This window comes from Pan paniscus, chromosome 11 (genome assembly GCF_029289425.2).
Source record: "Pan paniscus chromosome 11, NHGRI_mPanPan1-v2.0_pri, whole genome shotgun sequence".
Classification (NCBI taxonomy): Eukaryota; Metazoa; Chordata; class Mammalia; order Primates; family Hominidae; genus Pan; species Pan paniscus.
In genome coordinates this window covers 11569300-11596063 of record NC_073260.2, presented here as the reverse complement: position 1 = coordinate 11596063, position 26764 = coordinate 11569300, and the positions used below count along the sequence as shown (strand labels likewise).

General features: G+C 54.2%; 1 protein-coding gene across 3 annotated transcripts in view; it reads right to left on the bottom strand.

The window, feature by feature from the left end:
* The window catches only part of SH2D3C (SH2 domain containing 3C), a 47180-nt gene extending 20493 nt beyond the window's left edge, over positions 1-26687 (bottom strand). Inside the window, exons 1-4 of one of the 3 annotated variants that reach the window (XM_003822299.4) lie at positions 26075-26687; positions 19815-25754; positions 15139-15616; positions 2750-2789 (exon numbers count right to left, since the gene is read on the bottom strand). In XM_003822299.4, coding sequence (XP_003822347.2) covers positions 2750-2789; positions 15139-15616; positions 19815-19851 — 555 coding nt within the window. In that variant the 5' untranslated portion in view covers positions 19852-25754; positions 26075-26687. Of the gene's footprint in view, positions 1-2749; positions 2790-3259; positions 3363-12303; positions 12673-15138; positions 15617-19814; positions 25755-26074 lie in introns of those variants that run through there. The other 2 variants (XM_003822300.3, XM_008975816.5) reach the window with 2 other exon arrangements.
* Between the last annotated feature and the right edge of the window lie 77 nt (positions 26688-26764).

Below are 26764 nucleotides of genomic sequence, written 5' to 3'. Positions count from 1 at the left end.
CTGGAGCTCCCACAGCTTCTGGTGATGATGAGGGGGCAGCAATCTGAGGACTTCCCTCGCTGCTCCATTACTAGTCACTTACATAGAGTTGTGCAGGTAGCATCTCAGGGTGATGAAATGTCCCTGCAGTGAGGAGCTAGGCCAGCCCGCCCTGTTCCAGGCCCAGGTCGCCCACTCACGGCCACGGGCTCACTGAAGCCATAGCAACCCTGGGTTGGAGGCACCCCTGTTACCATTTCACACAGTCAAACACAGGCTCAGGGAGGCAATGCCACACCCAAATCCAGTGGCAAGTAAGTGGCAGATCTCAGACTAAAATTTGTTTTTTAGTTTTGTGGGGTTTTCTATATCAGCCTACATCATGCTTTTTTTTAAATCTCTTTTGAGATGGAGTCTTGCTCTGTCGCCCAGGCTGGAGTACAGTGGTGCTATCTCGACTCACTGCAACCTCTCCCTCCTGGGTTCAAGGAAGTCTCCTTCCTCAGCCTCCCCAGTAGCTGGGATTACAGGCATGTGCCACCACGCCTGGCTAATTTTTGTATTTTTAGTAGAGATAGGATTTCGCCATGTTGGCCAGGCTGGTCTCGAACTGCTGACCTCAGGTGATCTGCCCGCCTTGGCCTCCCAAAGTGCTGGGATTACAGGCATGAGCCACTGTGCCCAGCCTGAGCCACTGGGCCTGGCCCATCATGCTTTGACGGGACTAAAATTTGGATTTGCTGGGCGTGGTCACTCGTGCTTGTATTCCCAGCACTTTGGGAGGCTGAGACAGGAGGATCACTTGAGGCCAGGCTTTTGAGACCAGCCTGGGCAACATAGTGAGACCCCACCTTTAAAAAAAAATTGTTTTTTGGCCAGGCGTGGTGGCTCACACCTGTAATCCCAGCATTTTGGGAGGCCGAGGCAGGCGGATCACGAAGTCAGGAGATCAAGACCATCCTGGCTAACACGGTGAAACTCCGACTCTACTAAAAATATAAAAAATTAGCCGGGCGTGGTGGCAGGCACCTATAGTCCCAGCTACTCGGGAGGCTGAGGCAGGAGAATGGTGTGAACCCGGGAGGCGGAGCTTGCAGTGAGCCAAAATCGCACCACTGTGCTCCAGCCTGGGCAACAGAGTGAGACTCCGTCTCAAAAAAAAAAAATTTTTTTTTTTTAAATTAGCAGTGGCACACACATGTAGTCCCAGGGACTTAGGAGGCTAAGGTGGGAGGATTGCTTGAGCCCAGGAGCTCAAGGCTGCAGTGAGAGACAGAGTGAGATCCCATCTCTTAAAAAAAAATAATAAAAATAAAAGTTGGATCTGATGGATTGCAAAAAACAAGCGCAAAGCACTATATGCTTCTTCCATGGGTCCCACATGGACCGGGAGCCCTTTGAACTCAGGGCCTGGTGCTCCTTGCCCTCTGCCTACTCTCAGTACTCAGCACAGGGCGTTGCTTAGGGTGGGGGCTCCTGGGGGTAGAAGGTCAAGGGCTTTGGCTATAGTCCTGGCATCAAACTTGGGGTGTAATCCCAGTTCTTCCTCAAAATATCAGGTTGGTGCAAAAGTAACTGTGGTTTTCACCATTAAAAGTATGTGGTGTAGGGGGCTAGGGGAGGGATAGCATTAGGAAAAATACCTAAGGTAGATCATGGGTTGATGGGTGCAGCAAACCACCATGGCATGTATATACCTATGTAACAAACCTGCACATTCTGCACATGAACGTGTTACCCCAGAACTTAAAGTATATAACAATAAAAAAAAGAAAAAAAAAAGTAATGTGACCCAGGGCAAGTCACTGCACTTCTCTGGACCTCAAGTTTCCCATCTGTAAACGGGCACAAGAAGGCTCTCCCTACCCAGTGATGAGGGAGAAAATCAAATACCTCTCATGTAAAGAATGCCTCTCCTCCAGTGTCTAGCAGCCAGCACAGGGTCTGCACACAGTAGGCACTCAATATGTTATTTATGATTATTATTATTACTATCATTGTTATTTCAAAACTGCATTTTCTTTTTTTTTCTTTTTTCCCAGGCTGGAGTGCAGTGGCGCAAATCTCAGCTCACTGCAACCTCTGCCTCCTGGGTTCAAGCGATTCTCCTGCCTCAGCTTCCTGAGTAGCTGGGATTACAGGCACGCACCACCACTTCTGGCTAATTTTTTGTATTTTTAGTAGAGATGGGGTTTCACCATGTTGGCCAGACTGGTCCTGAATTCCTGACCTCAGGTGATCCGCCCGCCTTGGCATCCCAAAGTGCTGGGATTACAAGCATGAGCCACCGTGCCCGGCCAAAACTGCATTTCAATGTTCCCAGTACCCAGGATAAATGAAGCTTTGGATAAATCTGAGCTGTGCCCATTATCTGTGATAAAGAACTGAGTCATCCTCTCCTGCTCCCCGCTCCCAGCGCCAGCACACAGTAGGTGCACAAAGATTGGGTGGGATTGGAAAGCTGCATCCTTTACATGGAGACACTGTTGGGGCCCCGTCCAGCTGGCAAGTGAGTGGGGTCAGATGATATCAAATATTGGGTTGCCCTGAGTTTGGGGCCAGGAAAGAATAATGGCTGGTGTAGGAAGAAGGTGCTGAGAATGAAACTGGATCCAAATGCTGCCTCGACTCCGAGAACCTCCCCTCCTGGGAATACACAGTGAGGTCTGGCTCCTAACAAGGCTTGAGGAAGGGCTCTGCCCACCCGTAATGGAGCAGGCTCTGAGACCTTCAGTGTCCTCTGACCAACCCCTGGCCCAGCCCCTCCTACCTTCACATAGTCGCCTCCAGCCTCTGGCTCTCCAGCAGCCCTGGAAGGAGAAAAGACAAGTGAGCATCCCCAGCCCTGCTTGGCTCCCCAGCTGCCGGTCTCTTGCCTGCCTGCCTGGGGCCAGCACCTGGCCCTTAGGACCCCAGCAGGATCACCCTGAAGGCAGGAGGGGGCACTTATCAGCTGGCCTGGCTCCTCCACTTTCCAGCTGTGCACCCCTAGGCAAGTCCCTTCACCTCTCTGAGCCTGCATTTTGTATCTGTAAATCAGGAATAATGACAGCCTCTGCCTAATGGCGTTGACTCAAGGACTCAGGGCGTGATGAACATTACATGCTTATTATGGAGTCTGCTTCCCAAACCACTTTCTTCACTGGACTCCAGACACCACGCCTCCCTGGTTTTCTTCTTCTTCTGTCTGCCTTCCCTACCCCCTCCTCCCACCCCACCCCCATCATCCCTGACTCTAAACACTGGAGGGCCCCAAGTGGGGATCAGCCCGTCCTCTTACCCTGCACTCACTTCCTAGGGTAGAGTGACCCAGTCACGGCCACTGCCCAGCTGACTGCGGAGCCACTGCCGGTGCTAGAGGGCTACAGAATTGATTCTGCCCCCAGGGTGGAGAGCCTGGAGAGGCCAGAGGCCAGAGATGGCTGTTTTTCCTTCCTTCCTCCTGAGGGCCACCGTGAACCACTCCCCCCACCGCATGGCCTTAAATGCTACCCCTACCCTCAGGCAGCCTGGACCTGCCCCTCCAACCCCAGACTTGGCAACCCAACTACCTCCTGGACGCCTCCCCTTGGATATCTGAAGGCCATCTACAACTTGTGTATCCAAAGCAGAACTGTGGCTCCTCCCTGCCCCCTCCCCATCTTCCCCGTCTCAGCTGATGTCAGTTTCCTCTTTCCTGCAGCTTTGGCCAAAAACCTTGTGGTCCTTTGTGCCCCCTCTTCCATTCAGCTCCACACCCAGTCCACCAGGAAATCCTGCCGCTCCGCCGTCAGAATCCTCTCCGCATGTCCACCCCGTCCCCAAAGTGGGGCCACCCTCGTGTCTCCAGTGGAGCAGAGGAGCCTTCCCTCGGGCTCCGTGTCCACTGCCACCCACAGTCAGCTTCTGCCCCAAGGCCAGAAGGCACCTAAGCTTACAACCTAAGCATTTGATGGCAAACGAACCATCCTCAGCCCTTCAGCAGCTCCCATCTCTAGAAGAACAAAATCTAAACTCCTCTCCATGGCCATGCAATTTATCATCCAAACCAGAACTTTTCTTCCTTTGTGACAGTAAAGACGGTACCATGATTATGCCAGAAAAACAGGCATAAATTGGCTCATCTGTTCTCCAACCCACAAGGCCCTGTGTGGCCTGCTGGTACCCGACAGCCACCCTGCCAACCCTCCAGGCTGTCTCCCTTGCACCTCATGTCCCTTATTCTGCCTCTGCCCCACCCTCCTTGGCAACTTGTTCCGGCCACAGGGCCTTCGCACTTGCTGTTCCCTCTGCCTGGAATGCTCTTCCCCAAGGGCTTCATGAAGCTTGTCCCTCCTCCCTCTTTATTCAGGGCTTTGCTTAATGTCACCTCTTCGGAGAAGCCTTCCCTGACCCCCCAACCTTGAATAGTCCCTCGTTTCTTCACTCTGTGTTCCCAACCCTACTTTATTTTCAATTTTTGCAATTTCTGCCTGAAATGGCCACTTCATATTTATTTGTTGACTTAATTATCTGATGCCCTTATGAAAGTGTTGACTTTGTCTAAATCACCACTGAGACCCAGTCCCCAACACAGTGCCTGCAGGAGCTCAAGAAATATTGCTTAAAGAAAAATTAGCCGGGCGTGGCAGTGAACGCCTGTAATCCTGGCTACTTGGGACGCTGAGGCAGGAGAATCACTTGAACCCAAGAAGAAGAGGTTGAAAGAAAGAAATATTGCTTAAAGGGATGCATGAATAGTAAAGAGCCAATTTTAATTGTTGATCGCTGTCATCATTAATTTTGTTAGGCTGGGTCCAGGTTCTCTGGTTAAGAAAGGCCTCAGCCTTCCCATCTGCAAAATGGGGAGGGGAGTCAAATATTGGACCTCCTCCTCAAATACAGGAGCCTAGTATTTACAAACAAAAGAAAGCCGAGATAAAAAATAAAATTGTGAGTTCCCCCAATCCTAAAGCCAAAAGCTCCTCCTTAAGACGTTGTCTGATAGCCCTCCCTGTTCTAACATACTAGGGTTCTTCATTGCTAATCTTCTCTCCTAGAAAGCCCTAGCTGGTAACTAACCACAGTCCCTCAAGCTACAGCCCAGCAACAGTAGGCTTTTGGGTTCTCTCTGTCCAGCAGCAGTGGGAGTGAGGTAGAGTAGGGACCCCTCCCCCAGCCACCTCCGCCCACTCTTCCCGGGTGAGGCATCCCATCCCAACATTTCCTGCTATTCAGGCCCGGAAATCCTCCCACTGCTGGGAACAGATTGGCCAGGACACTGGATCAACCCAGCGCTTCCTCCTGCTTCCTGTACTTCCCCTCGGGCTCTGGGACGGGGCAGAGCCTTGGAGATTGGTGCCTGCACAAGAGATCAGGCCTGACTAGGGTGGCCAGAGCCTATAGGGGTGCTCAGGGCAGAGGACCAGCTCAGGGAAGCTGAGGCTCTGGGGCCACTCTTTCGCCCCATGGCCTCACCATGGGGTGGCGCTACAACACTCTGACATGTCCAAGACACAATCACCATGTCCAGTTACAATCCGCTGCCATCACTTGCCTGGACTATCACCACCACCTCCCACTGGCTTCCCTGCCTCCATCTGTGTCCCTGAGACCTATTCTCCCCGCACAGCAGCCACAGCAGTCCTGTTCAAAGGAAGGCCAGATCACAGCTTTCCTCTGCTCCAACCCACTTGCGTGGCCCCCCAGCTTCACTCACAGTAAGAGCCAAGGTCCTGGAAAACAGCCTTGCACACTGACCCCATGGCCCACCACACTCCCCCTCACCTGCGCTGCTCCATCTCCCCCACCCCACCTCAGGGTCTTTGCACTTTCTATTCCTGCTGCCTGGAATATTTTTCCGGCAGATATCCCCTGGGTTCCCTCCCTCCTGCTCGTTTTTGTTGTTGTTGAGATGGAGTCTCGCTCCATCGCCCAGGCTGGAGTACAGTGGTGCGATCTTGGCTGACTGCAACCTCCGCCTCCCGTGTCCAAGCGATTCTCCTGCCTCAGCCTCCCAAGTAGCTGGGATTACAGGTGACCACCACCACGCCGGGCTAATTTTTTGTATTTTTAGCAGAGATGGGGTTTCGCCATGTTGGCCAGGCTGGTCTTGAACTCCTGACCTCAGGTGATCTGCCTGCCTCAGTCTCCCAAAAAGTGCTGGGATTACAGGCATGAGCCACCATGCCTGGCCCTTCAGTTCTTTTTTTTGAGACAGAGTCTCACTCTGTCATCTAGGCTGGGATGCAGTGGTGAGATCATGGCCACCATAGCCTCGACCTCCTGGCTGGAGCGATCCTCCCGTCTCGGCCTCCCAAAGTGCTGGGATTACAGGTGTGAGCAACCTCACCCAACCCCTCCTTCAGTTCTTCACTAAAATGTCCCCTTCTCAGCAAGGCCTTCCCTGGCCACCCTTTCTGAAAGTGTGATCTTCCTCCACTACCACATTCCCTTCCCTGCTTAATTCTGCCCTGACCCTCATCTGACTTAGCACGCATTTCCTCTCATGCAGGGACTAGCTCCTCTCACTAGAATGTCAGCCCCACAAGGACAAGGGTTTGTGTTTCTGTCTAGACAATGTCAGGAACCATCAGGAACTTAGTAAATATATTTTTTTGAATGAATGAATGAGTGTCACAGCAGCCCCCTGCAGCCCTGAGGACAAAGTCTAGTCCTGGCTGGGCCATCTGTGACCCAGCCTCTGCTGGTCAAATCTCTTCTCTCTCCTCTCCCTTCCTTGCACTCTGGCCTCCTCAAACTTCCTCCAAAGAGCTCCACCCCCTGCAGCCTCAGGGCCTTTGCACGTGCTGTTCCCTCTGCCTAGAATGTCTTCGCTCCCTTTTGGCTAGGGTCATTCCTACTCAGCCTTCAGAGTTCAGTTTGCTTGGGGATTTCTAGAAAACTCTCCCTCCCATTGTAATGATCAAATCCAGGAATCAAAGCATCCATTTTTAAAACTCAGCTCCACTAATTAATTTATTTATTCCTCATTTTACAAACCTAAAAGAGACTTCTCCTGCCATATTAGTGGTGAAATCAATTAATAAATAATAGTGACAATTGAGCTAAATCAGTCCCATTAATCATCAGCATTAATTATTTAAATAACCAAGCCCTTTCACTGCCTGTATTAACTGATTTGTTCTGATAACTGATACCACTTATTGCATACATTAGCTTAATTAATTGGATTAATGAGCAGCAATTAAAGCCCATTATCGTTATTTTCCCAATGCATGTTTAAATCTGAGCTTCACCCTCAGGGCCTTCATCCTGGGCCAGAAGGAAGGGTGACGTTCCCCCAGGGGCCCTGTAGGAGAAGGGGTGGGGAGAGGCTGCCATCCTGCCCCACCCTGGCCCTCTTCCATGATAGTGACCTGGTCCTCTGCATAGGCCTGTCTGCTCTCCCTGTCTGTTCCCTTGGGCCTTGAGGCCTGGACATACGTCCTCAAGTGGAGACCTCCCCAACCTCTGCCACCTGCCTTTCAGCTTTTCCCCTGCCTCTGATCCCTGGCTCCCTGCCTTCCCTCTCTGAAGCTCAACTTCGTCATCTGTAAAGTGGGCACATTATAACTATCTTCCCAGAGGGGCTGTGAGGACCACATGAGAAGGAGGGGTGCAAGGTTCCCTGGCCCATGTGGGGCTCCTCTTGTTGCTCCAGACTCCACCCATGAAGATCTGCCACCCTCCCACCATGCCCCTCCTGGGGGGCTGAAGTTTCTTTCCTTCCTGTTTTTGTTTGTTTGTTTGTTTGTTTGTTTGTTTTGAGACGGAGTCTTGCTCTGTTGCCCAGGCTCGAGTGCAGTGTCATGATCTCGGCTCACTGCAACCTCTGCCTCCTGGGTTCAAGTGATTCTCTTGCCTCAGCCTCCTGAGTAGCTGGGACTACAGGTGTGCGCCACCACGCCCGGCTAGTTTTTGTATTTTTAGTAGAGATGGGGTTTCACCATGTTGGCCAGGCTGGTCTTGAACTCCTGGCATCAGGTGATCCACCTGCCTTGGCCTCCCAAAGTGCTGGGGTTACAGGCGTGAGCCCTGTGCCCAGCCTCTTTCCTTCCTTCACGCCCATCTTCACTCACCCACTGCAGAGAAGCAACAGGTACCTGCCTGCTCTGAGCTTCTCAGTCCTTAAAGGCCCTGGGCAAAAAGAGCTGGGTGGAAAGCCCCGTCTCTCCCAGGACACCAGCCATGGGGCCTGTGGGATTCCCTGCCGGGAAGGCTCTTGGCTTTAGCCCTGCCCCACTCCCCAAGATGGGCCACCATTGTGCCCAGCACATTCTGCTCCCTCTCCACCGTCTGGAGCCCTCAGTTTTCCTGAGTGGGCTGCAGTGTCCAGCAGGAGCTCAGGACGGGCGACAGCCTTGTGAGGAGAAGGCAGAGCAGGGGCCATTCTTCCCAGAGCGGAGCTGAGGATGCTGGGCCCTGACAGCTGCCACCCAAGTCTCAAAACCTGCCAAAGAAGAGAGAAAAGAAAAGGCATCTACTGAGTGCTAGTGGATGAGGGAACGCCTGGATCTCGAAGCCCCATTTTACAGGGGAGAAAACTGAAGCTTGTAACTTGACCCAGGGCATGCAGCTGCTCAGACTAGAACCAGATGGCCTGATGTCTAATTCCCTGCTCTGTTCCTTACATGGGTGGACTCCCCCAGACATTGGGAGCCACTTCTGGGTGCAGAGGAGGTGAAGCTAGAGAGGGAAGGCAAAGAAACAGACAAACAAAAAAACAACATTTCAACCAGAGCCCAGAACCAATGTCAGGAAGAGGAAATGGGGTAGAGCCTGAGAGGGCCCTCGGCTGGGAGGTAGGAAGTGGTGTGGCTCTGGGCAAGTCCCTCTCATCAGGCCTCAGTTTCCCTTTCTACAGCATGAGTAGCTCCTGTTTACTGGTACTTGCCTGGGCCAAGCCCAGAATAAATGCTCCACCTGACATATCCCGTCCTCACAGTGACTCTATGAAGCAGGTGCTGTCACTGTTCTCAATTTACTGATGGGGAAACTAAGGCTCAGAGAAGAAAAGGGACTGGCTCAAGGTCACAGTCAGTGGGCCTCTGAGCTACTGCTGTACCTGACCCCTATCCTCCCCAGCCCTCACCCCATGCAGGTCCAGCAGCCTGCAACTGGGTCCCCTGGGGGTTTGGGGGGATGTGGATCCAGCTAGGGGTCGGGGGAACAGCCCATCCTTCCCAAGCCAGCCCGGTTCCCACAGCCCAAGGCGTCCGGGGGTCTCAAGGACTGTGAGAAAGTCTCCACAGGAAATGAGAGCCAGGAGCAGCTGGGCCCCTTCGGAAGACAAGGACTAGCCTCCCAGAGTCTGAAGAGGCTGCACAGACACGGCCCACCACGACCCCCACCCCTGGTGGGTAATCGCTACCAGATGCCCAGCAGCTGACGTCACCCTGCAGGGCCGAGAGGGTCGTGGGACTCTGGGGAGAGTTGGGAATTCTTGGACCAGAATCAACATTCCAAAAGGAAATGGAGTGGTGGGGGGAGTATCCTGGCCTGTTTTCAGTGCCTGGCACCAGGGCTGGGGAAGGGGCAACACAGGGTACCCCTGGTTCTCAAGTCTCCATTTCCTTCCGAACAGCCCCTTGGGAGTGAGGGTAGGGGCTTGGATCTCTAGGTGGGAGGCAAACGACACTCAGATGAGGCACTAAAAAGCGACACAGAACAGCAATCAGATCCTCCTAAAAGTTCGAGGCTGCAGCAAGCTATGATCGAGCCGCTGCACTCCAGCCTGGGCAACAGAATAAAGCCCCTGTCTCAAAAAAACATCAAACACAGAAAAGATTCTCCTAAAAAGAGGTCTTTTAACAACATAAGTCACAGTGGGGCCTGCCGCTGCTCAAGGCCAGCAATGGCTCCCGTTTTGCTCAGAGCCAAAGCCAGGTCCTTGCTGGGCTCTTCCAGGCCCTACGTTATCTGCTCCCATTTCCATCCCAGCCTCCCAGCCCACCCCTCCCTGTCCTCCCCACCTTGCTCTGCCCCGGCCACAGTGGTCTCTACTGTTCCCCAAACATGCCACGTCAGGGCCTTTATACACGCTGTTCCCTTGGCCGGGTATGCTCCTTCCCAGCCAGCAAGAGGGTTTGTCCCTTCGTCTCCTTTGTTCAAACACCACTTCCTCACTGAGCCTTTCTTTCTGGCTAACCTTCTTAAATTGGCACCACCAGCCACTCCCCACTTTCGCCAACCAATTCTAGAGCTGATTTTAAATTTTCTCGGTAAGGCTTTTCTCTTCTAGTCGACCACAGAACTCATTTATCTTGTCTATCTTCTGTCTCCCCTGCCCTGGAATGGGGACTCCATGAGGGCAGGGTTTTGTCTGCCATGCTCACTGCTATCTCCCAGGACCTAGAACAGTGTCTGAGGCATAGCTGTACCTCAGTCAAAATGAAAATGAATATCATTCCCATTCAACTAACTGCATCAACTCAAGCAAGTTATTAGCCTCACAAAAATCTCAACATCTTCATCTGTAAAATGGGCTCCTTTCCAGGGAGTCATGGGAAGTCATTTGAAATAATGGTAGAAAAAGCTGGCTGGGTGCGGTGGCTCACGCCTGTAATCCCAGCATTTTGGGAGACTGAGGTGGGCAGATCACCTGAGGTCAGGAGTTCGAGATCAGCCTGACCAACATGGAGAAACTACGTCTCTACTAAAAACACACACACACAAAAAAAATTAGCCAGGTGTGGTGGCGCATGCCTGTAATCCCAGCTACTCGGGAGGCTGAGGCAGAAGAATTGCTTGAACCCAGGAGGCGGAGGTTGCGGTCAGCCGAGATCACACCATTGCACCCCAGCCTGGGCAACAAGAGCAAAACTCCATCTCGAAAAAAAAAAAAAAAAAAAGAAATAAAGAAAAAACAAAAGAAAAAACTTTGAGATTTTTACTTGCAGGAGGGGAAATGTGACCTAGTGGTTTAGAGCTTGGGCTTAGTCAGGCCTGGGATCAAATAGTGAGGCCTGACACCCAATTTCTCTGTGACCCCAGGAGAGTCCCTTCCCCTCTCTGAGCCTCAGTCTCCTCACTGGCAAAATGGAGCAAGTAGAGGCTCCCACCTCACACCCTAGTCTAGTGTTGAGCTAGACAACACCTGTCAGGTGCTTGCTGGTTGTCAGCTGGTGATCATGCCTCGTGGGACCCTCACCTGACAATTCCAGTGTGGGTAGGCGTGGGGTAGGGAGTGCTGGGGCTTCCTGTCCCTCTCTAGGCCTCTGCTTCCTCCTCTGTAAGATGGATTGAGGAGGGAGGGTGCCTCTCTGGGACCTGCAGAAGACTGAGGGTCCTTGGGAGGTAGGGGGCAGGCTAGGCTGGTGCTTTCCTTTTTTAGCCGGGGGAGCTAAAGATCCCTCCTCCCTCCTTCCTCTTCATCCCCATGATCTCAGCAGGGAACAGGACACCAGGAAACCCCTGCAGCCTCACCTCTTCCCCTTCCTTCCTCCTGCTCCAGGTGCACCCTGCCTCCCCGGGGTGGGGGAGGGACACTGTCTCCCCAGCTTAGGCCTGGGATGGCCTCCTCTAGACACTCAGGAACAGGGCCCCCGAACTTGCTCACTGGCATTTCCCAAATGTCCTCCCCAAACTGAATGGATCCTCAGAGACCATCTCAGGCCCATCTGGGCTACTGGGGAGACTAAGGACCAGAATGGGGCAGGGCTAGTCTGAGATCTCATGGGCCAGGCTGCTCCCCTGACTCCAGGGCACAGGGTTGAGGTTCAGGGCCTTCTGGAAGGAATGTTCAACAGTCCCTGGAGGGCAGATGGAGCACTGGGTCCCGGGGCACCAGAAGGGGGCTCAATCTGGTCTGCTAACCCCATCCTCCTCGGGACACTCCAGATGCTGGAGGGGAAGAGTCTCTTCATTTCCTCGGTCAGCTCCTGGCTAAGCATGATGCCAGAGGCACTGTTAGGCCCACCAGGGCTCTGTCCACAGGGGAAGAAGGCTTGGGCTGGGTCCTGGACTTGCCATTCTCAAGGTTTCTCAAGACCACCTTTCTCAGCGGCCCTGGCCCTGCTGGAGAGGAATGTGCTGCCCAGGTATTAAGAGCATGGGCCAGGAAGCTGGGTTTAAACCCTGGTTCTGACGCTCACTGGCTGTGTCAAACTCGGCAGGCAAATCTTTCTTTCCTCATCTATAAAATGGGGGTGATAGTAGTACCTCCCTTCTGGGGCTGTTGTGTAGAGTAGATAAGCAGATGCCTGACCTGCGGTGACAAAGTTACACCCAAAGAAAACTGGCTTAGAAAAGTCCCTGATGCTAACCCCGCCCCCAAATTTGTCAGTTGCCCCAGGGGTGCAGATTTCCTCCTTCGACCTCTCCTGCTCCCCGCTGGCCCTCCCCAGGCCCAGCTCGGTCACTCACCCTCGGGACCCCAGCGCGGGGCACCTTCGGCCCACAGCAGTCATGCTTCCCCCGCTGTCGCCGCCGGCAGCCCGGGGACCTCCTAAGCCCAGCGGCTCCTGCCTTTCTCGGGCCACTGAGCTGCAGAGTTCAGTGCCGGACTCCGGGGGCGGAGACTGACCTGTAGACCACGCCCCCCAGACACGCCCCCGCACTCCTTGTCTGGCCCCACTCCACCGCCTACTCCACCGGCGGGGAAGGACGCTCTCCGCCTCGAACACGGCCCTCCGCCTGCGGTCTCGCTCCGCCCCCTCCCCATCAGTCAGTGTCGGGAAGGCCTCGCCCCCTAGCACACCCCTCCGCCTCGCCCGCCCGGCTCCAACGCTCGCTTCCCCAGCAGCTCTCCGCGCAGCCTGAGGTAGGCCACGCCCCTAGACACGCCCTCAACTCCGCCTCACCTCGCCCCACCCCGCCCCGCCCCGCTCCCGCGAAACTCGGCTTCCCTGGGTGGGAGGGGCCAGGCTCCTAGTGCAGTCTCATACCTTGGGGTGTCTTAGAACGCCCCAGGACCCATCATCAAGCCCTCTCAGCTACATACAATCCTTGGTCCTCTACTCCCGAATGAGGACGAATGTAGGAGGGGATGACAGAAGGCAGCCAGGGATGGTGGAAAAACATGAGTTCTATTAATCGTAAATACAGCATTCCCATTTACTGAGTGCAGCATGCCAGCCACTGTGTTGAGATTTTACAGGTATGTTATTCTTGAATCCTCACCACAACCCGACCAGTTAGATGCTATTGTTACGTCCATTTATCAGATGAGAAACTGAGGCTCCAAGAGAGGAAGAGATTTGTCCAGTCATGCAGCCAGTAAGAGGCAGAATCTGGACTGGATTCACTCTACCCCTTTACATGGTCCTCCTCACTGATCAGGGGTCTAGGCAATTACAGCTCAGAGACAGAGGCTGTGCTTGGTGTCTCAGGAAAAAGCTGCTCAAGAAAGTTACCAGAAAAAAACAAAAGAAAGAAAGGTCCCAGAACTCTGGCCCTACAATTACTTTTGCTCAGCTGGCTTTTTTTTTTTTTTTTTTTTTGAGTTGGAGTCTCACTTTGTCGCTCAGGCTGGAGTGTGCAATGGCGCGATCTTGGGTCACTGCAACCTCTGCCTCCCAGGTTCAAGCAATTCTGCTGCCTCAGCCTCCCCAGTAGCTGGGATTACAGGTGCCCGCCGCCACACCCGGCTAATTTTTGTATTTTTAGTAGAGATAGGGTTTCACCATGTTGGTCAGACTGGTCTCTTTCGCCAGGCTGGTCTCGAACTCCTGACCTTGTGATCTGCCTACCTCGGCCACCCAAAGTGTTGGGATTACAGGCGTGAGCCACTGCGCCCGGCCAGCTGACTTTTTTTCTTTATTTCAACAGGCACATGTGACTGGTGTGTTGAGACAAAGGTTCTAAGGATTGAAAAGCCGGGGACTCCTTTGGCTGGGATTGAGGGGTCTCCCGAGGTGTGAAAGGCATGGCCCTAGGATTGAGAAGGTGGTGAGTCTAATGTGGTACATAAGTGTGCAGCCTCTGGAAGCAAGCAGATTCCTGCTCAAATCCCAGTTCTGTGTAACCTTGGCTGAGTCTCAGTTTCCCAATCTGTAAGTGGGGCTAATAATTGAATCTTTTTTTTTTTTTCAAGACTGAGTCTTGCTCTGTTGCCCAGTCTGGAGTACAGTGGTGTGATCTTGGCTCACTGCAACCTCCACCTCCCAAGTTCAAGCAATTCTCGTGCCTCCACCTCCTGAGTAACTGGGACTACAGGCACGCACCACCACGCCCTGCTAGTTTTTGTATTTTTAGTAGAGACAGGGTTTTACCATGTTAGCCAGGCTGTTTTCAAACTCCTAGCCTCCCAAAATACTGGGATTACAGGCATGAGCCACCGCACCCAGCCTTAATGATTGAATCTTCTATGGAGTTTTCAGTGAGATACTTGTTTTGATACCCAGTAAAAATGCTTACTAAATGGGAGCTATTGTCCTATCATCACAATTTGTATTTTTACATGAACTCAACTCACCCTATAACCAAATTAAGCTGACAAATGGTTTTCTAGACTAGGTGGAGGTATTGTCCAGCAGAACTAATGGTGATGATTTGCGTGAGGGGGTTCAGGGCAGGGGTCTAGTGACTGGGTTTAGGACCCATCCAGCAGCTGAGGGCCCATGCTAGAGGCTGACTGGGACTTTGGAGGCAGGGGGGTCTCGGTTCACATGCTGGCTTTGTCATTAGCAAATATGCACCCTGACTGAGGCAGATGATGTCACTCTGTGAATCTCAGCTTCCTCATCTGTCCTATGGAAACAGTAACAGTCTCTCCTTGCCAGTTTTCTTTTGCTAATTACAAGTAAAGGGTTTAGCACAGTACCTGGTCTACAGTAAGCACCTGGTCAATGTGTAGGTTTTTTTCTTTTTAACCCAGATGTGTACTGGGTTAAAAAGAAGCCCGGGCCTGGTGGCTCACATCTGTAATCCCAGCACTTTGGGAGGCCGAGGCAGGCAGATCACCTGAGGTCAGGAGTTCGAGGCCAGCCTGGACAACATGGTGAAATCCTGTCTCTACTAAAAATACAAAAATTAGCCAAGAGTGGTGTTGGGCGCCTGTAGTCCCAGCTACTCGGGGGGCTGAGGTAGGAGAATTGCTTGGACCCGGGAGGCAGAGGTTGCAGTGAACCGGGATCGCACCACTGCACTCCAGCCTGAGAGACAGAGCCACACTCTGTGTCAAAAAAAAAGAAAAAGAAAAAGAAAAAGAAAAAAACAGAAGCCATCCCTGCAGGTCCCAACCAGCCCCTGGGCACCTACCTTTCTGAGTGCACGTCCCTGGGAGGTCTCTCCTCTTCTACGTCTCCTGTGGGGACCTCAGGCTTTCTGATGGGGTCTACCTCCACTGCTGAAGGGTTGGGTTCCATTGCTGGGGTGTCCTCTAGAGGGCCAGTGGCCTTCACCATCACCTCTTTGGCTGCCTCCAAGCCTGGGGGGTCGGGTACACCTCCGGGTACCAAGTTGGGCTTGGGACCCGCCTCCTGGGCCTGCCGGGCAGCCTGTGAGTTCTGTGCTTTCTTGATGCTGGGGCGAGGCATGGTGCCCATGTGGCTGTACATGTCACTGGAGCGGGCATAGGCTGGGGGACTCTTGGGCACCGTCACCATGTCATCCTGCGTGGCTTCAAAGGTGTCAGGCTCCAAATGGGACTGCCTACTGATGGAAGCTGAGGATCGTCTCAGAGTGAAGGATCGAGGGAGGTTGGAGAGACTCCCAAAGCCCTTGAACTTGAAGAACTCTAGCAGAGGGGAAGGGAAGGAAAAGAAGTTAATGACAATGTCAACGTCAATGATAATAATGAACAATTCCTGCAGTTTCACTCGGTGAGGGGCTGAAGAGGGCTGGCGGTTTCCCGGACACCCCTTCTAAAATTGTTAACACACCCCTAGAAGTGGTATAAGATGGGAGCTTTGGGGTCACGTGGCCCTGGACTTGAATTCCTGCTCTTTCACATCCTAGCTGTGTGACCTTAGGCAAGTCACTTGACCTCTCTAAGCTTAGCCTCATTCTCCACATCAGTAAAATAGAGATTCTAGCACCTACCCACTAGGGCAATGTGAGAATTACAGAAAAGCTTAGGCCAGGCGTGGTGGCTCATGCCTGTAATCCCAGCACTTTGGGAGGCCGAGGCGGGTGGATCACCTGAGGTCAGGCGTTCGAGACCAGCCTGGACAACATGATGAAACCCCTTCTCTACTAACAATACAAACATTAGCCGGGTGTGGTGGCGCACCTGTAATCCCAGCTTCTTGGGAGGCTGAGGCAGGAGAATTGCTTGAACCCGGGAGGCGGAGGTTGCAGTGAGCCGAGACTGCACCGTTGCACTCCAGCCTGGGCAATAAGAGCAAAACTCCGTCTCAAAATTAAAAAGAAAAAGAAAGAAAAGCTTATAAATAACATGCTTAACATGGTGCGTGGCACACAGAATAGTCTCAATCAGAATTAGCAAAGATGATGATGATGATGATGATGATGATGATGATAATAAATGTCTCTCAGCTGGGTGAGGTGGCGGCTCACACGTGTCATCCCAACACTTTGGAAAGATGAGCCAGGAGGACTGCTTGAGGTCAAGAGTTCAAAACCAGCCTCGGCAACATAGCAAGACCCTGTCTCTACAAAAAATAAAAAAGTAAGGCCTGGTGCCATGGCTTATGCCTATGATCCCAGCACTTTGGGAGGCTGAGGCGGGCAGATCATCTGAGGTCAGGAGTTCGAGACCAGCCTGGTCAACATGGTGAAACCCTGTCTCTACTAAAAATACAAAAATTAGCCGGGCATGGTGCATGCCTGTAATCCCAGCTACTTGGGAGGCTGAGGCAGGATAATAGCCTGAATCCTGGAGGTGGAGGTTGCAGTGAGCCGAGATTGTGCCATTGCACTCCAGCCTGGGTGACAAGAGTGAGACTCCATCTCAAAATAAATAAATAAATAAATAAAAATAAAAAGTTAGCTGGACGTGCTGGTGTGTGCCTGTAATCCCAGCTACTTGGGAGGCTGAGGCAGGAGGATGGCTTGAAACCAGGAGTTCAAGGTTGCCGTGCACTATGATGGCACCACTGCACTCCAGCCTGAGCAACAGGGCAAGAGCCTGTCTCTAATAGCAATAATTATTTATTTATTATTTTTTCTTTTGAGACAGAGTCTCGCTCTGTCACCCAGGCTGGAGTGCAGTGTTGCAATCCTGGCTCACTGCAACCTCCACCTTCTGGGTTCAAGCGATTCTCCTGCCTCAGCCTCCCGAGTAGCTGGGATTACAGGCAAGTGCCACCACGCCCAACTGGTTTTTGTATTTTTAGTAGAGACAGGGTTTCACCATGTTGGCCAGGCTAGTCTCAAACTCCCGACCTCAAGGGATCCACCCACCTCGGCCTCCCAAAGTGTTGGGATTACAGGGGTGAGCCACGGTGCCTGGCCACTAATAATAATAATTTAAAAATTTCTGAAAATGATTCTGCATCTGCCAAATGTGCTGCATGAATTCTCAGCATAACTCAGTGACACAGTTTAATCCCCATTTTCCAGATGCGAAAATTGAGATTCAGAGCAGTGTAATGAACCGAGCTCACACTGCTGGTAGGTGGAGCAGGTGTGCGTGTTTTGTGCTCGTGTAGGGGGTTGGGGAGTGTTCCAGCCAGCCTCTGTGCACCTGGGGTGGGGGTGGAATGAGGAGGGGGTTGTTGCGAGCCTGAGGGTCGCACTGTCTGTGGTTCTCTCCTTCCTGTCAGCTGAGCCCAGCTCCAGACTCAAGAGGAACGGCTGGGGTGATACCATCTCCTGGTTTCTGCGGGGGTGTATGTGAGTTCCCTCCCCCTGCCCCCAGCTGTGGGACTGTCCCTTCTCACAGCCACCACCAACTGACTTCCCCACAGCCTCCAGATGAGCAAAAAGGTAAAACTCCGGCATTTTCCACATCCTCAGCATCCTCCACCTCCTCAGCTGTTCGCACCCGTGCTGGGATGCAGGTAGGATGCCCCCAGTTGACAAGGGAGGAAACTGAGGCCCAGCAATGGGGAGGGACTCCCCCAAGGTCACACAGCAAGGCCATGGCTGAGCCTGGACACAGGCCCAGGGCTCAGCACAGCTGGGTCAGTGCTCAGGGGTTTGCTTCCCAGCCCTGCCGGCCCTATTTGGTTATTGCCTTGGTCTCCTGAGAAACGTGTCGGCAAATGTGGCTGCTCTGCCCTTCTGCTGCATGCGGTGGGGGTGGAAATTGCATCAGTGGCCAGAGGGAGGACCCCCAACCGCCTTCTTTCTCAGCACCACTGGTTTTGCCTCCTGGGCACCAGACGTTTGGAGGAGATAGTGGGGGCTGGGAGGGAAACTGAGGCCCAGAGTCCAGGGTCTGGGATTGGGCCCTGCTCAATAGCCCGTGTGACCTCAAGCAAGTCTCTGGGCCTCAGCGTTGCCATCTGGGAAATGCAGTCATAATCGCCTCAGCATTGCCATCTGGGAAATGCAGTCACAATCACTGCCCTTTACGCCACACGTCCCCCACCCTGGTGGGGTCAGATCAAAGGAATCAGGAGACAGAAAAAGTTTGCTGGGACTGGGAAGGACAGACACAGGAAAACAGAGCAGTGGGCAAGTGTGGCCCCTCACCCTGGAGCCTGATTCTAGTACCTCTGTGCTCTTTCCCCACCCAAGTGTTGGGTCCCAGCCTCACTGCTGTTGGGAATGTGGGACAGCATCCCATGACACCCCCATCCCCCTGCCACCCCAGTAAATTCCCACCTGGGATCCCATGACGCCCCCATCCCCCTGCCGCCCCAGTAACTCCCCACTTGGGATCCCATGACGCCCCCATCCGCCTGCCGCCCCAGTAACTCCCCACCTGGGATCCCATGATGCCCCCATCCCTCTGCTGCCCCAGTAACTCCCCACCTGGGATCCCATGATGCCCCCATCCCTCTGCTGCCCCAGTAACTCCCCACCTGGGATCCCATGTGAGCCCAGGCCTGCGGGCAGGGGATGGAGTGTGCGAATGCCTCCCCTGCCCGGCCGCGAGGTCAGAGACAGCCAGAGACACAGTGGACTGCAGAGATCGAGAGACGCGGTGGGGAGACAAAGAGACGGATAAAGAGAAGCACAGAGATGGAGAACGAAGTCAGTCAGAGAGAGAGACAGAGATGCTGGGCCAGAGTGACAGCCAGAAAGCCACGGGATGCCCAGAAGCAGAGACGTCTGCAGAGAGACAGTGATGGACAAAGAGAAACAGAAACAAGGCGGGAAACAGGAGGATCGCTTGAGCCCAGGAGATCGAGACCAGCCTGGGCAACAAAGTGAGACCCCACCCCAGTCTCTACAAAAAAAAAAATCAGTTGTATTTTACTTTATTTATTTACTTATTTTTTGAGATGCAGTCTCGCTGTGTCGCCCAGACTGGAGTGCAGTGGTGCAATCTCTGCTCACTGCAATCTCCACCTCCTGGGTTCAAGCGTTTCTTCTGCCTCAGCCTCCTGAGTAGCTGGGATTACAGGTGCGTGTCACCATACCCAGCTAATTTTTTGTATTTTTAGTAGAGAGGGGTTTCACCATGTTGGCCAGGCTGGTCTCGAACTCCTGACCTCAGGTGATCCACCAGCCTCGGCCTCCCAAAGTGCTGGGATTACAGGCGTGAGCCACCACTGCACCTGGCCAAAAAAAAAAGAAAATTTGATTGTGCCTGGAGTCCTAGCTATTTGCCTAGCTTCTTAGGAGGCTGAGGTGGGAGGATCAGTTGAGCCTGGGAAGTCAAGGCTGCAGTGAGCCGAGATTGTGCCACTGCACTCCAGCCTGGGTGACAGAGACACGTGTCCAAAAGTAAAAAACAAAAAAAAGAAAAAGAGTGAGAGAGAGAAAAACAGAAATGAGACAGTGATGAAGAAACAGATGCACAGAGAGGCCCAGAGGAGAGCCAGGGATGGAGGACAGTGCAGACGGCACCCCACACTCACTGAACTTTTTGCTGGTCTTCTTGGTCCCCTCTGTCATCTTGGCAAGTTGTGTGAAGCCCTTGGCCAGCTTGCGAGTGGCCACTCAAGGCTCTGGACATCAAAGTTGAGGTGCCTCTCCCACCTCCCCTTCCCCTTTCTCTTACTCGCTTCCTCTGTGTATTTTTAAACCAGTGAAACTCCCACAGCTCCACCCTCCCCACCCTCTCAGCAGGGGGCGGGGGCTGGGGCCTCTCCTAGCCCCAGCCCCTGTGGGCCGCCTCCTTGGCCTCAGCAGCAGGGGCAGGGGGCAGACCGCAAGCCCGTGGGACCTGGAAGGTCTAAGGAGCAGGCCGCAGGCTCTGGGAACGGAGCCCAGTGGGCTGGGGGCCGCTGGGGACCTGCCAACAGCTGTCAGGGGGCCTGGCCATCAGGCTGGGAAGGTGAGGGGAGTCAGGCCTGTGTGCAGGGCAGTTGCTTCTCAGCCTCTGTACCCAGGAGAGGGACTGGCAGCCGCAGATGGGAGAGTGCTGTGGTCAGGCCTGTGGACTCTGGGCCCCCCAGACCCAAGTTCCACTCTTGGCTGGCCATTTCGCCACGGTGTGACGTCCTCCCTGTGAACCGGGGGTACTCGCAGTGCCCACTTCATCGGGTTCAGCCATGGGTGTAGGGCTTGGCACAGAATCAGTGCCTACCAAAGCACAGTCACCGCTTTCCAAGCTATCAGGGAGATGTCATCATGTGTTCCACTGTACCCACTGGACAGAGATGGTGAAACCGAGGCACAGAGAGGCAGAGGGATTTCCCCAGGTAACACAGCTGGTTGCTGGCCCAGACTGGGCCACAACTCTCCCTTCTAGGCCCCTTAACCCACGGGCTGGTGCCTTTCCACCCTACAAACTTGCCATGTGTGCATGCTCAGGTGGGCAGACCAAGATGAGGAAATGCAACCTCCCCTCCACGGGTCATCCTGGACATCTGCAAAGGGTGTCAGCAGCTGCTGGGGCTGGGGGCGGGGCCCAAGACCCAGGGCTGCCAATCCCAGCTACTTCCACCTCCCAAGCCTCAGTCACCTGATTTCTAGAATGGGGAGAAGTGGGAGGTATGCAGCCAACCTGCCAACCAGTGGGGGTTCAACATTTTATCCTGGACCCCAGGCTGGCAACCCAGGCTGTGAGAGGAGTCCACTGCCATCTGATAGGGCACTTCCTGCATCCTCCATTAACAGTAACAGCCCCAGGGTGGGCGCGGTGGCTCACACCTGTAATCCCAGCATCTTGGGAGGCCGAGGTGGGTGGATCACCTGAGGTCAGGGGTTTGAGCACAGCCTGGCCAACATAGTGAAACCTCGTCTCTACTAAAAATACATTTTAAAAAATTAGCCGGGTGTGGTGGTGTGCAACTGCATTCCCAGCTACTCGGGAGGCTGAGGCAGGAGAATTGAACCAGGGAGGCGGAGGTTTCAATGAGCCGAGATCGCACCACTGCACTCCAGCCTGGCGACAGAGGGAGACCCTATCTCAAAAAAAAAAAAAAAAAAAAAAAAGCAGAGGCAGACACTGGACAGACTGACAACCAAGTGTCCTAACTCCCTGGCTGGTGTCCCCTAGCGGAATAGAAAGTAGGTCCGCGGCTTCTGTCCCAGGATGGGGTTGCAGTGTGACTTGGGTTAGCTGCCAAGGCTATGCTGCTTCCTGGCCAGGCCTGCTCCCGACTTGCTGTGTGATCTCGCACAAGACACTTTGCCTCTCTGGGCCACAGTTTCCTCATCTGTTAAATAGAGCCACAGCAGCTCCCCCTTCCTGGGGTTGTTGGGAGGGTGAGAGAAGCAAACACTGGTCCAAGCCAGCACACCGTGGGCCTCCGCGAGCCCTGGCTGTGGTTGCTGAGAGATGGACACAGATAAGGGGCAGATTGGCACAGGACAGGGAATCCTGACAGGGACAGGCAGGCACAAGGCACAAGACCTGGGAATCTCAGCCACAGAGATGCTGTGTTCCTGCGGCAGAGGCGCCTCGTCAGAGCTGGGGCCTGTCTGCTCTTGGCCCGGGCGCCAGGGCAGTTTCTGGCACCCCTAGGAGAATGAATAGGGCTCAGTGTGGTGGCTCCGCTGAGCTCAGAGCCCCCTTTGTGCTGCCTGGAGTGGCCGTTAGGAGTGCGACCGAGGACCTGCCGGTGGGTGGCTGTCCTACAGGAGCTCTTCAGCTTGCACTGGAGGGCAGGTCAGCCCAGCCCATGGTCCCCTGTCCTGAACACCCCCGAGTGCTTTCCTGCCTCCAGGCCTTCGCTCAGGCTGGCCTCACACCACCGGGAATGCAGCTCTGCCCTCCCCGCCTCAGGCTTTTACCTCCTTTGGATCCCTGCAGGTTGGCTTGAGGCTATAGTGCCCCAGGATCCCTGAACTTTTTTCTTTTTCTTTTCTTTTTTTTTTTTTTTTTTGAGACAGAGTCTTAAAAAAACCTTACGACAGAGACTTAAAAAAAAAAAAAAAAAACTCTGTCACCCAGGATAGAGTTCAGTGGCGCAATCTTAGTACCGCAACCTCCGCCTCCTGAGTTTAAGCAATTCTCCTGCCTCAGCCTCCTGAGTAGCTGAGATTACAGGCGCGCCCCACCACGCCCGGCTAATTTATTTATTTATTTTTTAGTAGAGACAGGGTTTCACTATGTTGCTCAGGCTGGTCTTGAACTCCTGACCTCAGGTGATCCTCCAGCCTCAGCCTCCCAAAGTGCTGGGATTACAGGTGTAAGCCACCACGCCCAGCCCCCTGCTCTCACTTCTGTCCCCTATCCTTGCCCCTCTTCCTCAGTCTATGACTCAAGCAGGGATAGTGTTGCGGGGCCTATGGAGAGGAGGGAGAAGACAGGCTCACAGACAGGGCAGAGTTGGAGACCTTAAACTTCATCGTCAAATGCATCAGGCCCACGCAATCCTGGGTTCAATCCCCACCTCCATGACCTTGGGCAAGTCATGTCACCTCTCTGAGCCTTTTTTTTTTTTCCCCATCAGTAAAATAGGATAAATATAACATCCCTTACATGCTCTCATGGCAGCAAAATAAAATATTTATACCAAGAGTATCATTTTGATTTAATCCCCTTGTGTCTTTATTTGCATGTTCCAAACAGACCTGAAGCCTTCTGAGAAAAGCCGGGGCCTTACCCATCCACACTAGCCCCCTTCCATATGAGGACTGGATCATGGGTGCTCAACAGATGCTTCTCCCTCAGTTGACCTGACACTGGGGACAGTGTGGGATGATGGCAAATGACCCTAGGCTTTGAGAGTAAAGAGACCTGGCTTTAAATCCCAGCTTCATAGCTTCCTGGCTGTGTAGCCTGGGGCAGGCCACACCAACCTGGGCCTCAATTTCCCCTTTCGTAACTTGGGTCTAATAATAACAACCTCCTAAAAGGCCTGCTGGAGAGTTTCAGGGAGACAATGCAAGTCAACCCCAGGCCAGGCACTGAGTCAGTTCCTGGCTAGTGTGGGCAGAACTTCTGTGATTGATTGATTGATTGGAGACAGAGTTTCGCTCTTGTTGCCCAGGCTGGGTGCAGTCGCCAGATCTCAGCTCACTGCAACCTGCTCAGACTCTGCAGTCACTCCCGGACTCAAGTGATTCTTCTGCCTCAGGCCTCCTGAGTAGCTGGGATTACAGGCGCCACCACGTCCGGTTAATTTTCTGTATTTTTATTAGAGACGGGGTTTCATCATGTTGGCCAGGTTGGTCTCGAACTCCTGACCTCAGGTGATCCACCTGCCTCAGCCTCCCAAAGTACAGGGATTTACAGGCATGAGTCACCGCACCCGGCCAATTATTATTATTATTAATTATTATTATTTTGAGATGGAGTCTCATTCTTGCCCAGACTGGAGTGCAGTGGCGCAATCCTGGCTCACTGCAACCTCCACCTCCCAGGTTCCAGTGATTTTCTCCTGCCTCAGCCTCCCAAGTAGCTGGGATTACAGACGCACGCCATCACACCCAGCTAATTTTCCTACTTTTAGTAGAGATGGGGTTTCGCCATGTTGGCCAGACTGGTCTCGAACTCCTGACCTCAGGTGATTCACCTGCCTCCTCCTCCAAAAGTGGGGATTACAGGTGTGAGCCACTGCGAACAGGCAACTTTTGTGATTTTAGAGGGTTGTGGGTATCACAGGCTGTTCTCTGTCCTGTACCCCTGCTATCCAGTTGACCCACTGTCTCTTCAGATGCACCAGCAGCCAAGAGCAGCCCATTCCATGAACCCATCTTCTCCTTCCCTCCTATGCTTCCCGTCTGTCTCTGCTCAGAGGAAAACAGGGGGTCCAGGCTGGGGTCAGACAGCTGTCCAACGCCTCCCTTTCCTGTGCTGCCCTCACCTTCTCTGTTAAATGGCAGCAGGACCAGCAGCTCTCTTGGGGCAGACATCTACCAAGGAGTGGCCACATGCCCAGCCTTGCCAGCTTAGCCGACCCCTGGGAAGCAGGAAACGTTTCCAGTCAGTGAGAAATCACTCATTTCTTCTTATTTCTGCCTGGGTTTTGCCAGCTTGGTGATCTGGGGCCCCGGACCTGGGCAGCCTGGGTAGCTTTCTGACAGGCTTCCGGCCTTTCCTGCCTCTCTTGCCTGCCTGCATCCCACAGTGGGGACTGAGGCCCTGAGGCCCCAAGGGGAAGTGGCGGGCGGATGCTGGGGTTCAGACCAGGGATGGCAGGGTGTAGGTGACAACTCCACCGGAACTTCTGCTAGGGCCTTTGCCCACAGGATGTGACTTAGGGAGGGCTCAGGGGAAACGGCAGGCCCTGGCTTGAGATGTAGTCGGATAATGGAGGCCACACAAGCCCACCGCAGATCCCCGCCCACCGCACTACTGCTCAGACCCCAGCAATGCCGTGGCTCCACCCCTAGGCCAGATGGGCAGGGCCCTGAGATGGGGAAGTGCTGGGGTTTGTGCCAGACTGACCTGGTTCAAATACCAGTATGGTCACTGACCAGCTGTTTGACCCAGGCCAAGTGATGTCACCTCGGGATCCTGATGTGTACAATGGAGGTGACAACAGTACCCATGTGGTTGAGTGGCAACCGAGATAATTCCCATAAAGTGCCAAGTGTAGGGCTTGGACCATTTATTTTCCGTCAATAAGTTGTCATTACTAAAATTTTTATGGTCTCACTCCTTATCCTCCCCACCTCCAATTTAGCGAACAGCCTCCTGCTTCTAATAGTGTAACCCATGAAGCCGACCCTACATCACTAACTGCCTAAACCCCTCTCTTGCTCCACGTTACTCTCAGGAGAGGGCTCCTTCCTCCTCAGCCTGACCTTCCAGTCCCTCCCTGGTAGTGCCCTTCCCCAGAACAAGACCTCTTGTGACATCAAGGTCACCAAAGCCATTCCTGCCTCCTCCTAGGAGGCTTTGAGGCTAAGCAGTGTGGGGTGAGAGCTGGGAGCCACCCCGAGGGCTTTTTTTTGAGACGGAGTCTCACTCTGTCACCAGGCTGGAGTGCAGTGGCAAGACCTCGGCTCACTGCAACCTCCACCTCCTGGGTTCAAGCAATTCTCCTGCCTCAGCCTCCCGAGTAGCTGGGACTACAGGCGCCCAATACCACGCCTGGCTAATTTTTGTCTTTTTAGTAGAGACGGGGTTTCAACATATTGGCCAGGCTGGCTCCAACTCCTGACCTTGTGATCCGCCTGCCTTGGTCTCCCAAAGTGCTGGGATTACAGGCGTGAGCCACCGCGCCCACTCCAATGGCTTCTTGCAGGAAGAGAGGATACCGAGAGTCTGGGGGAGTGTAAGATCAGGGGAGCACCGCCCTGAACGCAGAAAGGCTTGGGGAAACAGTAGAGAGATTCGCATGGCCACAGCTTGAGGGGTGGGGTGTGAACTGGAAAGAGCCTCCAATGTCACATTCAGGTTCTTCGGGGACAGAGAGGCCAGACTGGGGGGCTAGGTCTCAGGATCCACCTGCAGAGGGCTGGAGAGGAGGGGGCAGATTGAAGCGGGGCAGAGGAGGCAGAAAAGACGGCTTTGCTGGAGGCTGTCCTTGGGCAGAGCTGGAGGGGGAATCTGGGGGCCGCTGGTGCCAGGAAGATGCGAGGGAAGGGATGGGCGCGATGGGGGAGGGAGATGTGGGGGTGAACGGTGAGCTGGCGCCTGCATAAGGACAGCAGGCCTCCCCACTGCTATCCTCCTGGCCCAACAGCGAATAGCGTGAGTCAAGAGAATCCCCTCACTCAGACACCCAGGTTCGGGTCCCAACTTTGTCGCCGTGTGACCTTGGGCAAATGACCTCACCTCTGAGCCTCAACGTCCTCTTCTGCAAAATGGGTTAGTGATCCTGATATGGGGCTGTTGATTCAGGATTCGGCGGGAACGCCCAGCACTTCCTGAGTACACAAGAGTGCTGAGAAAATGGTAGCTGTTTTTTGCGATTACTGACTCGGGGCCCGACCAGCTCTGGCACGACTCAGCGGAGGTGGGAGTCCTGCGGGTCCCATCCCTGCCTCCCGGAGAGCCAGGCCCCAGCGATAGAAGGCCCGGGCGTTGCTTGCTCGTCGCCGCTAGTGCCGCCGCGCCCCCTGGCGGCCGTCGGTTGCCATGTCAACGGAGAGTGGCGGGGACCGGGGGAGGCGGAGGCGGGGGCCGTTCTCTCCTCCCAGGGCCGGAGGACGCTCCCTCCGCGCCTCCCGCCTTCGCCTCTGTGGGGGCACTCCGAGCCGGGGAGGAAGGGGCTTTCCGCTGCAGCCGACATGTGGGGGTAAACTGAGGCACGCGGCAGGGCGCCCGCAGCCAGGTGCCGAGCGCGGGGCCCCACCTCCGAAGGCGGAGGAGGGGCCGCGGGCGGTGACGCGCCGAGGGCGGCCGGCGGACAGCGAGCGAGCGGGCGGGCGGGCGGGCGGGCGGTGGCGGCGGCGGCAGGTGCGGCCGTGGAGGGTGGGAGGGAGGAGGGCGGGGGCGGGCGGAGGAGGAGGGGAGGGCGAGGCC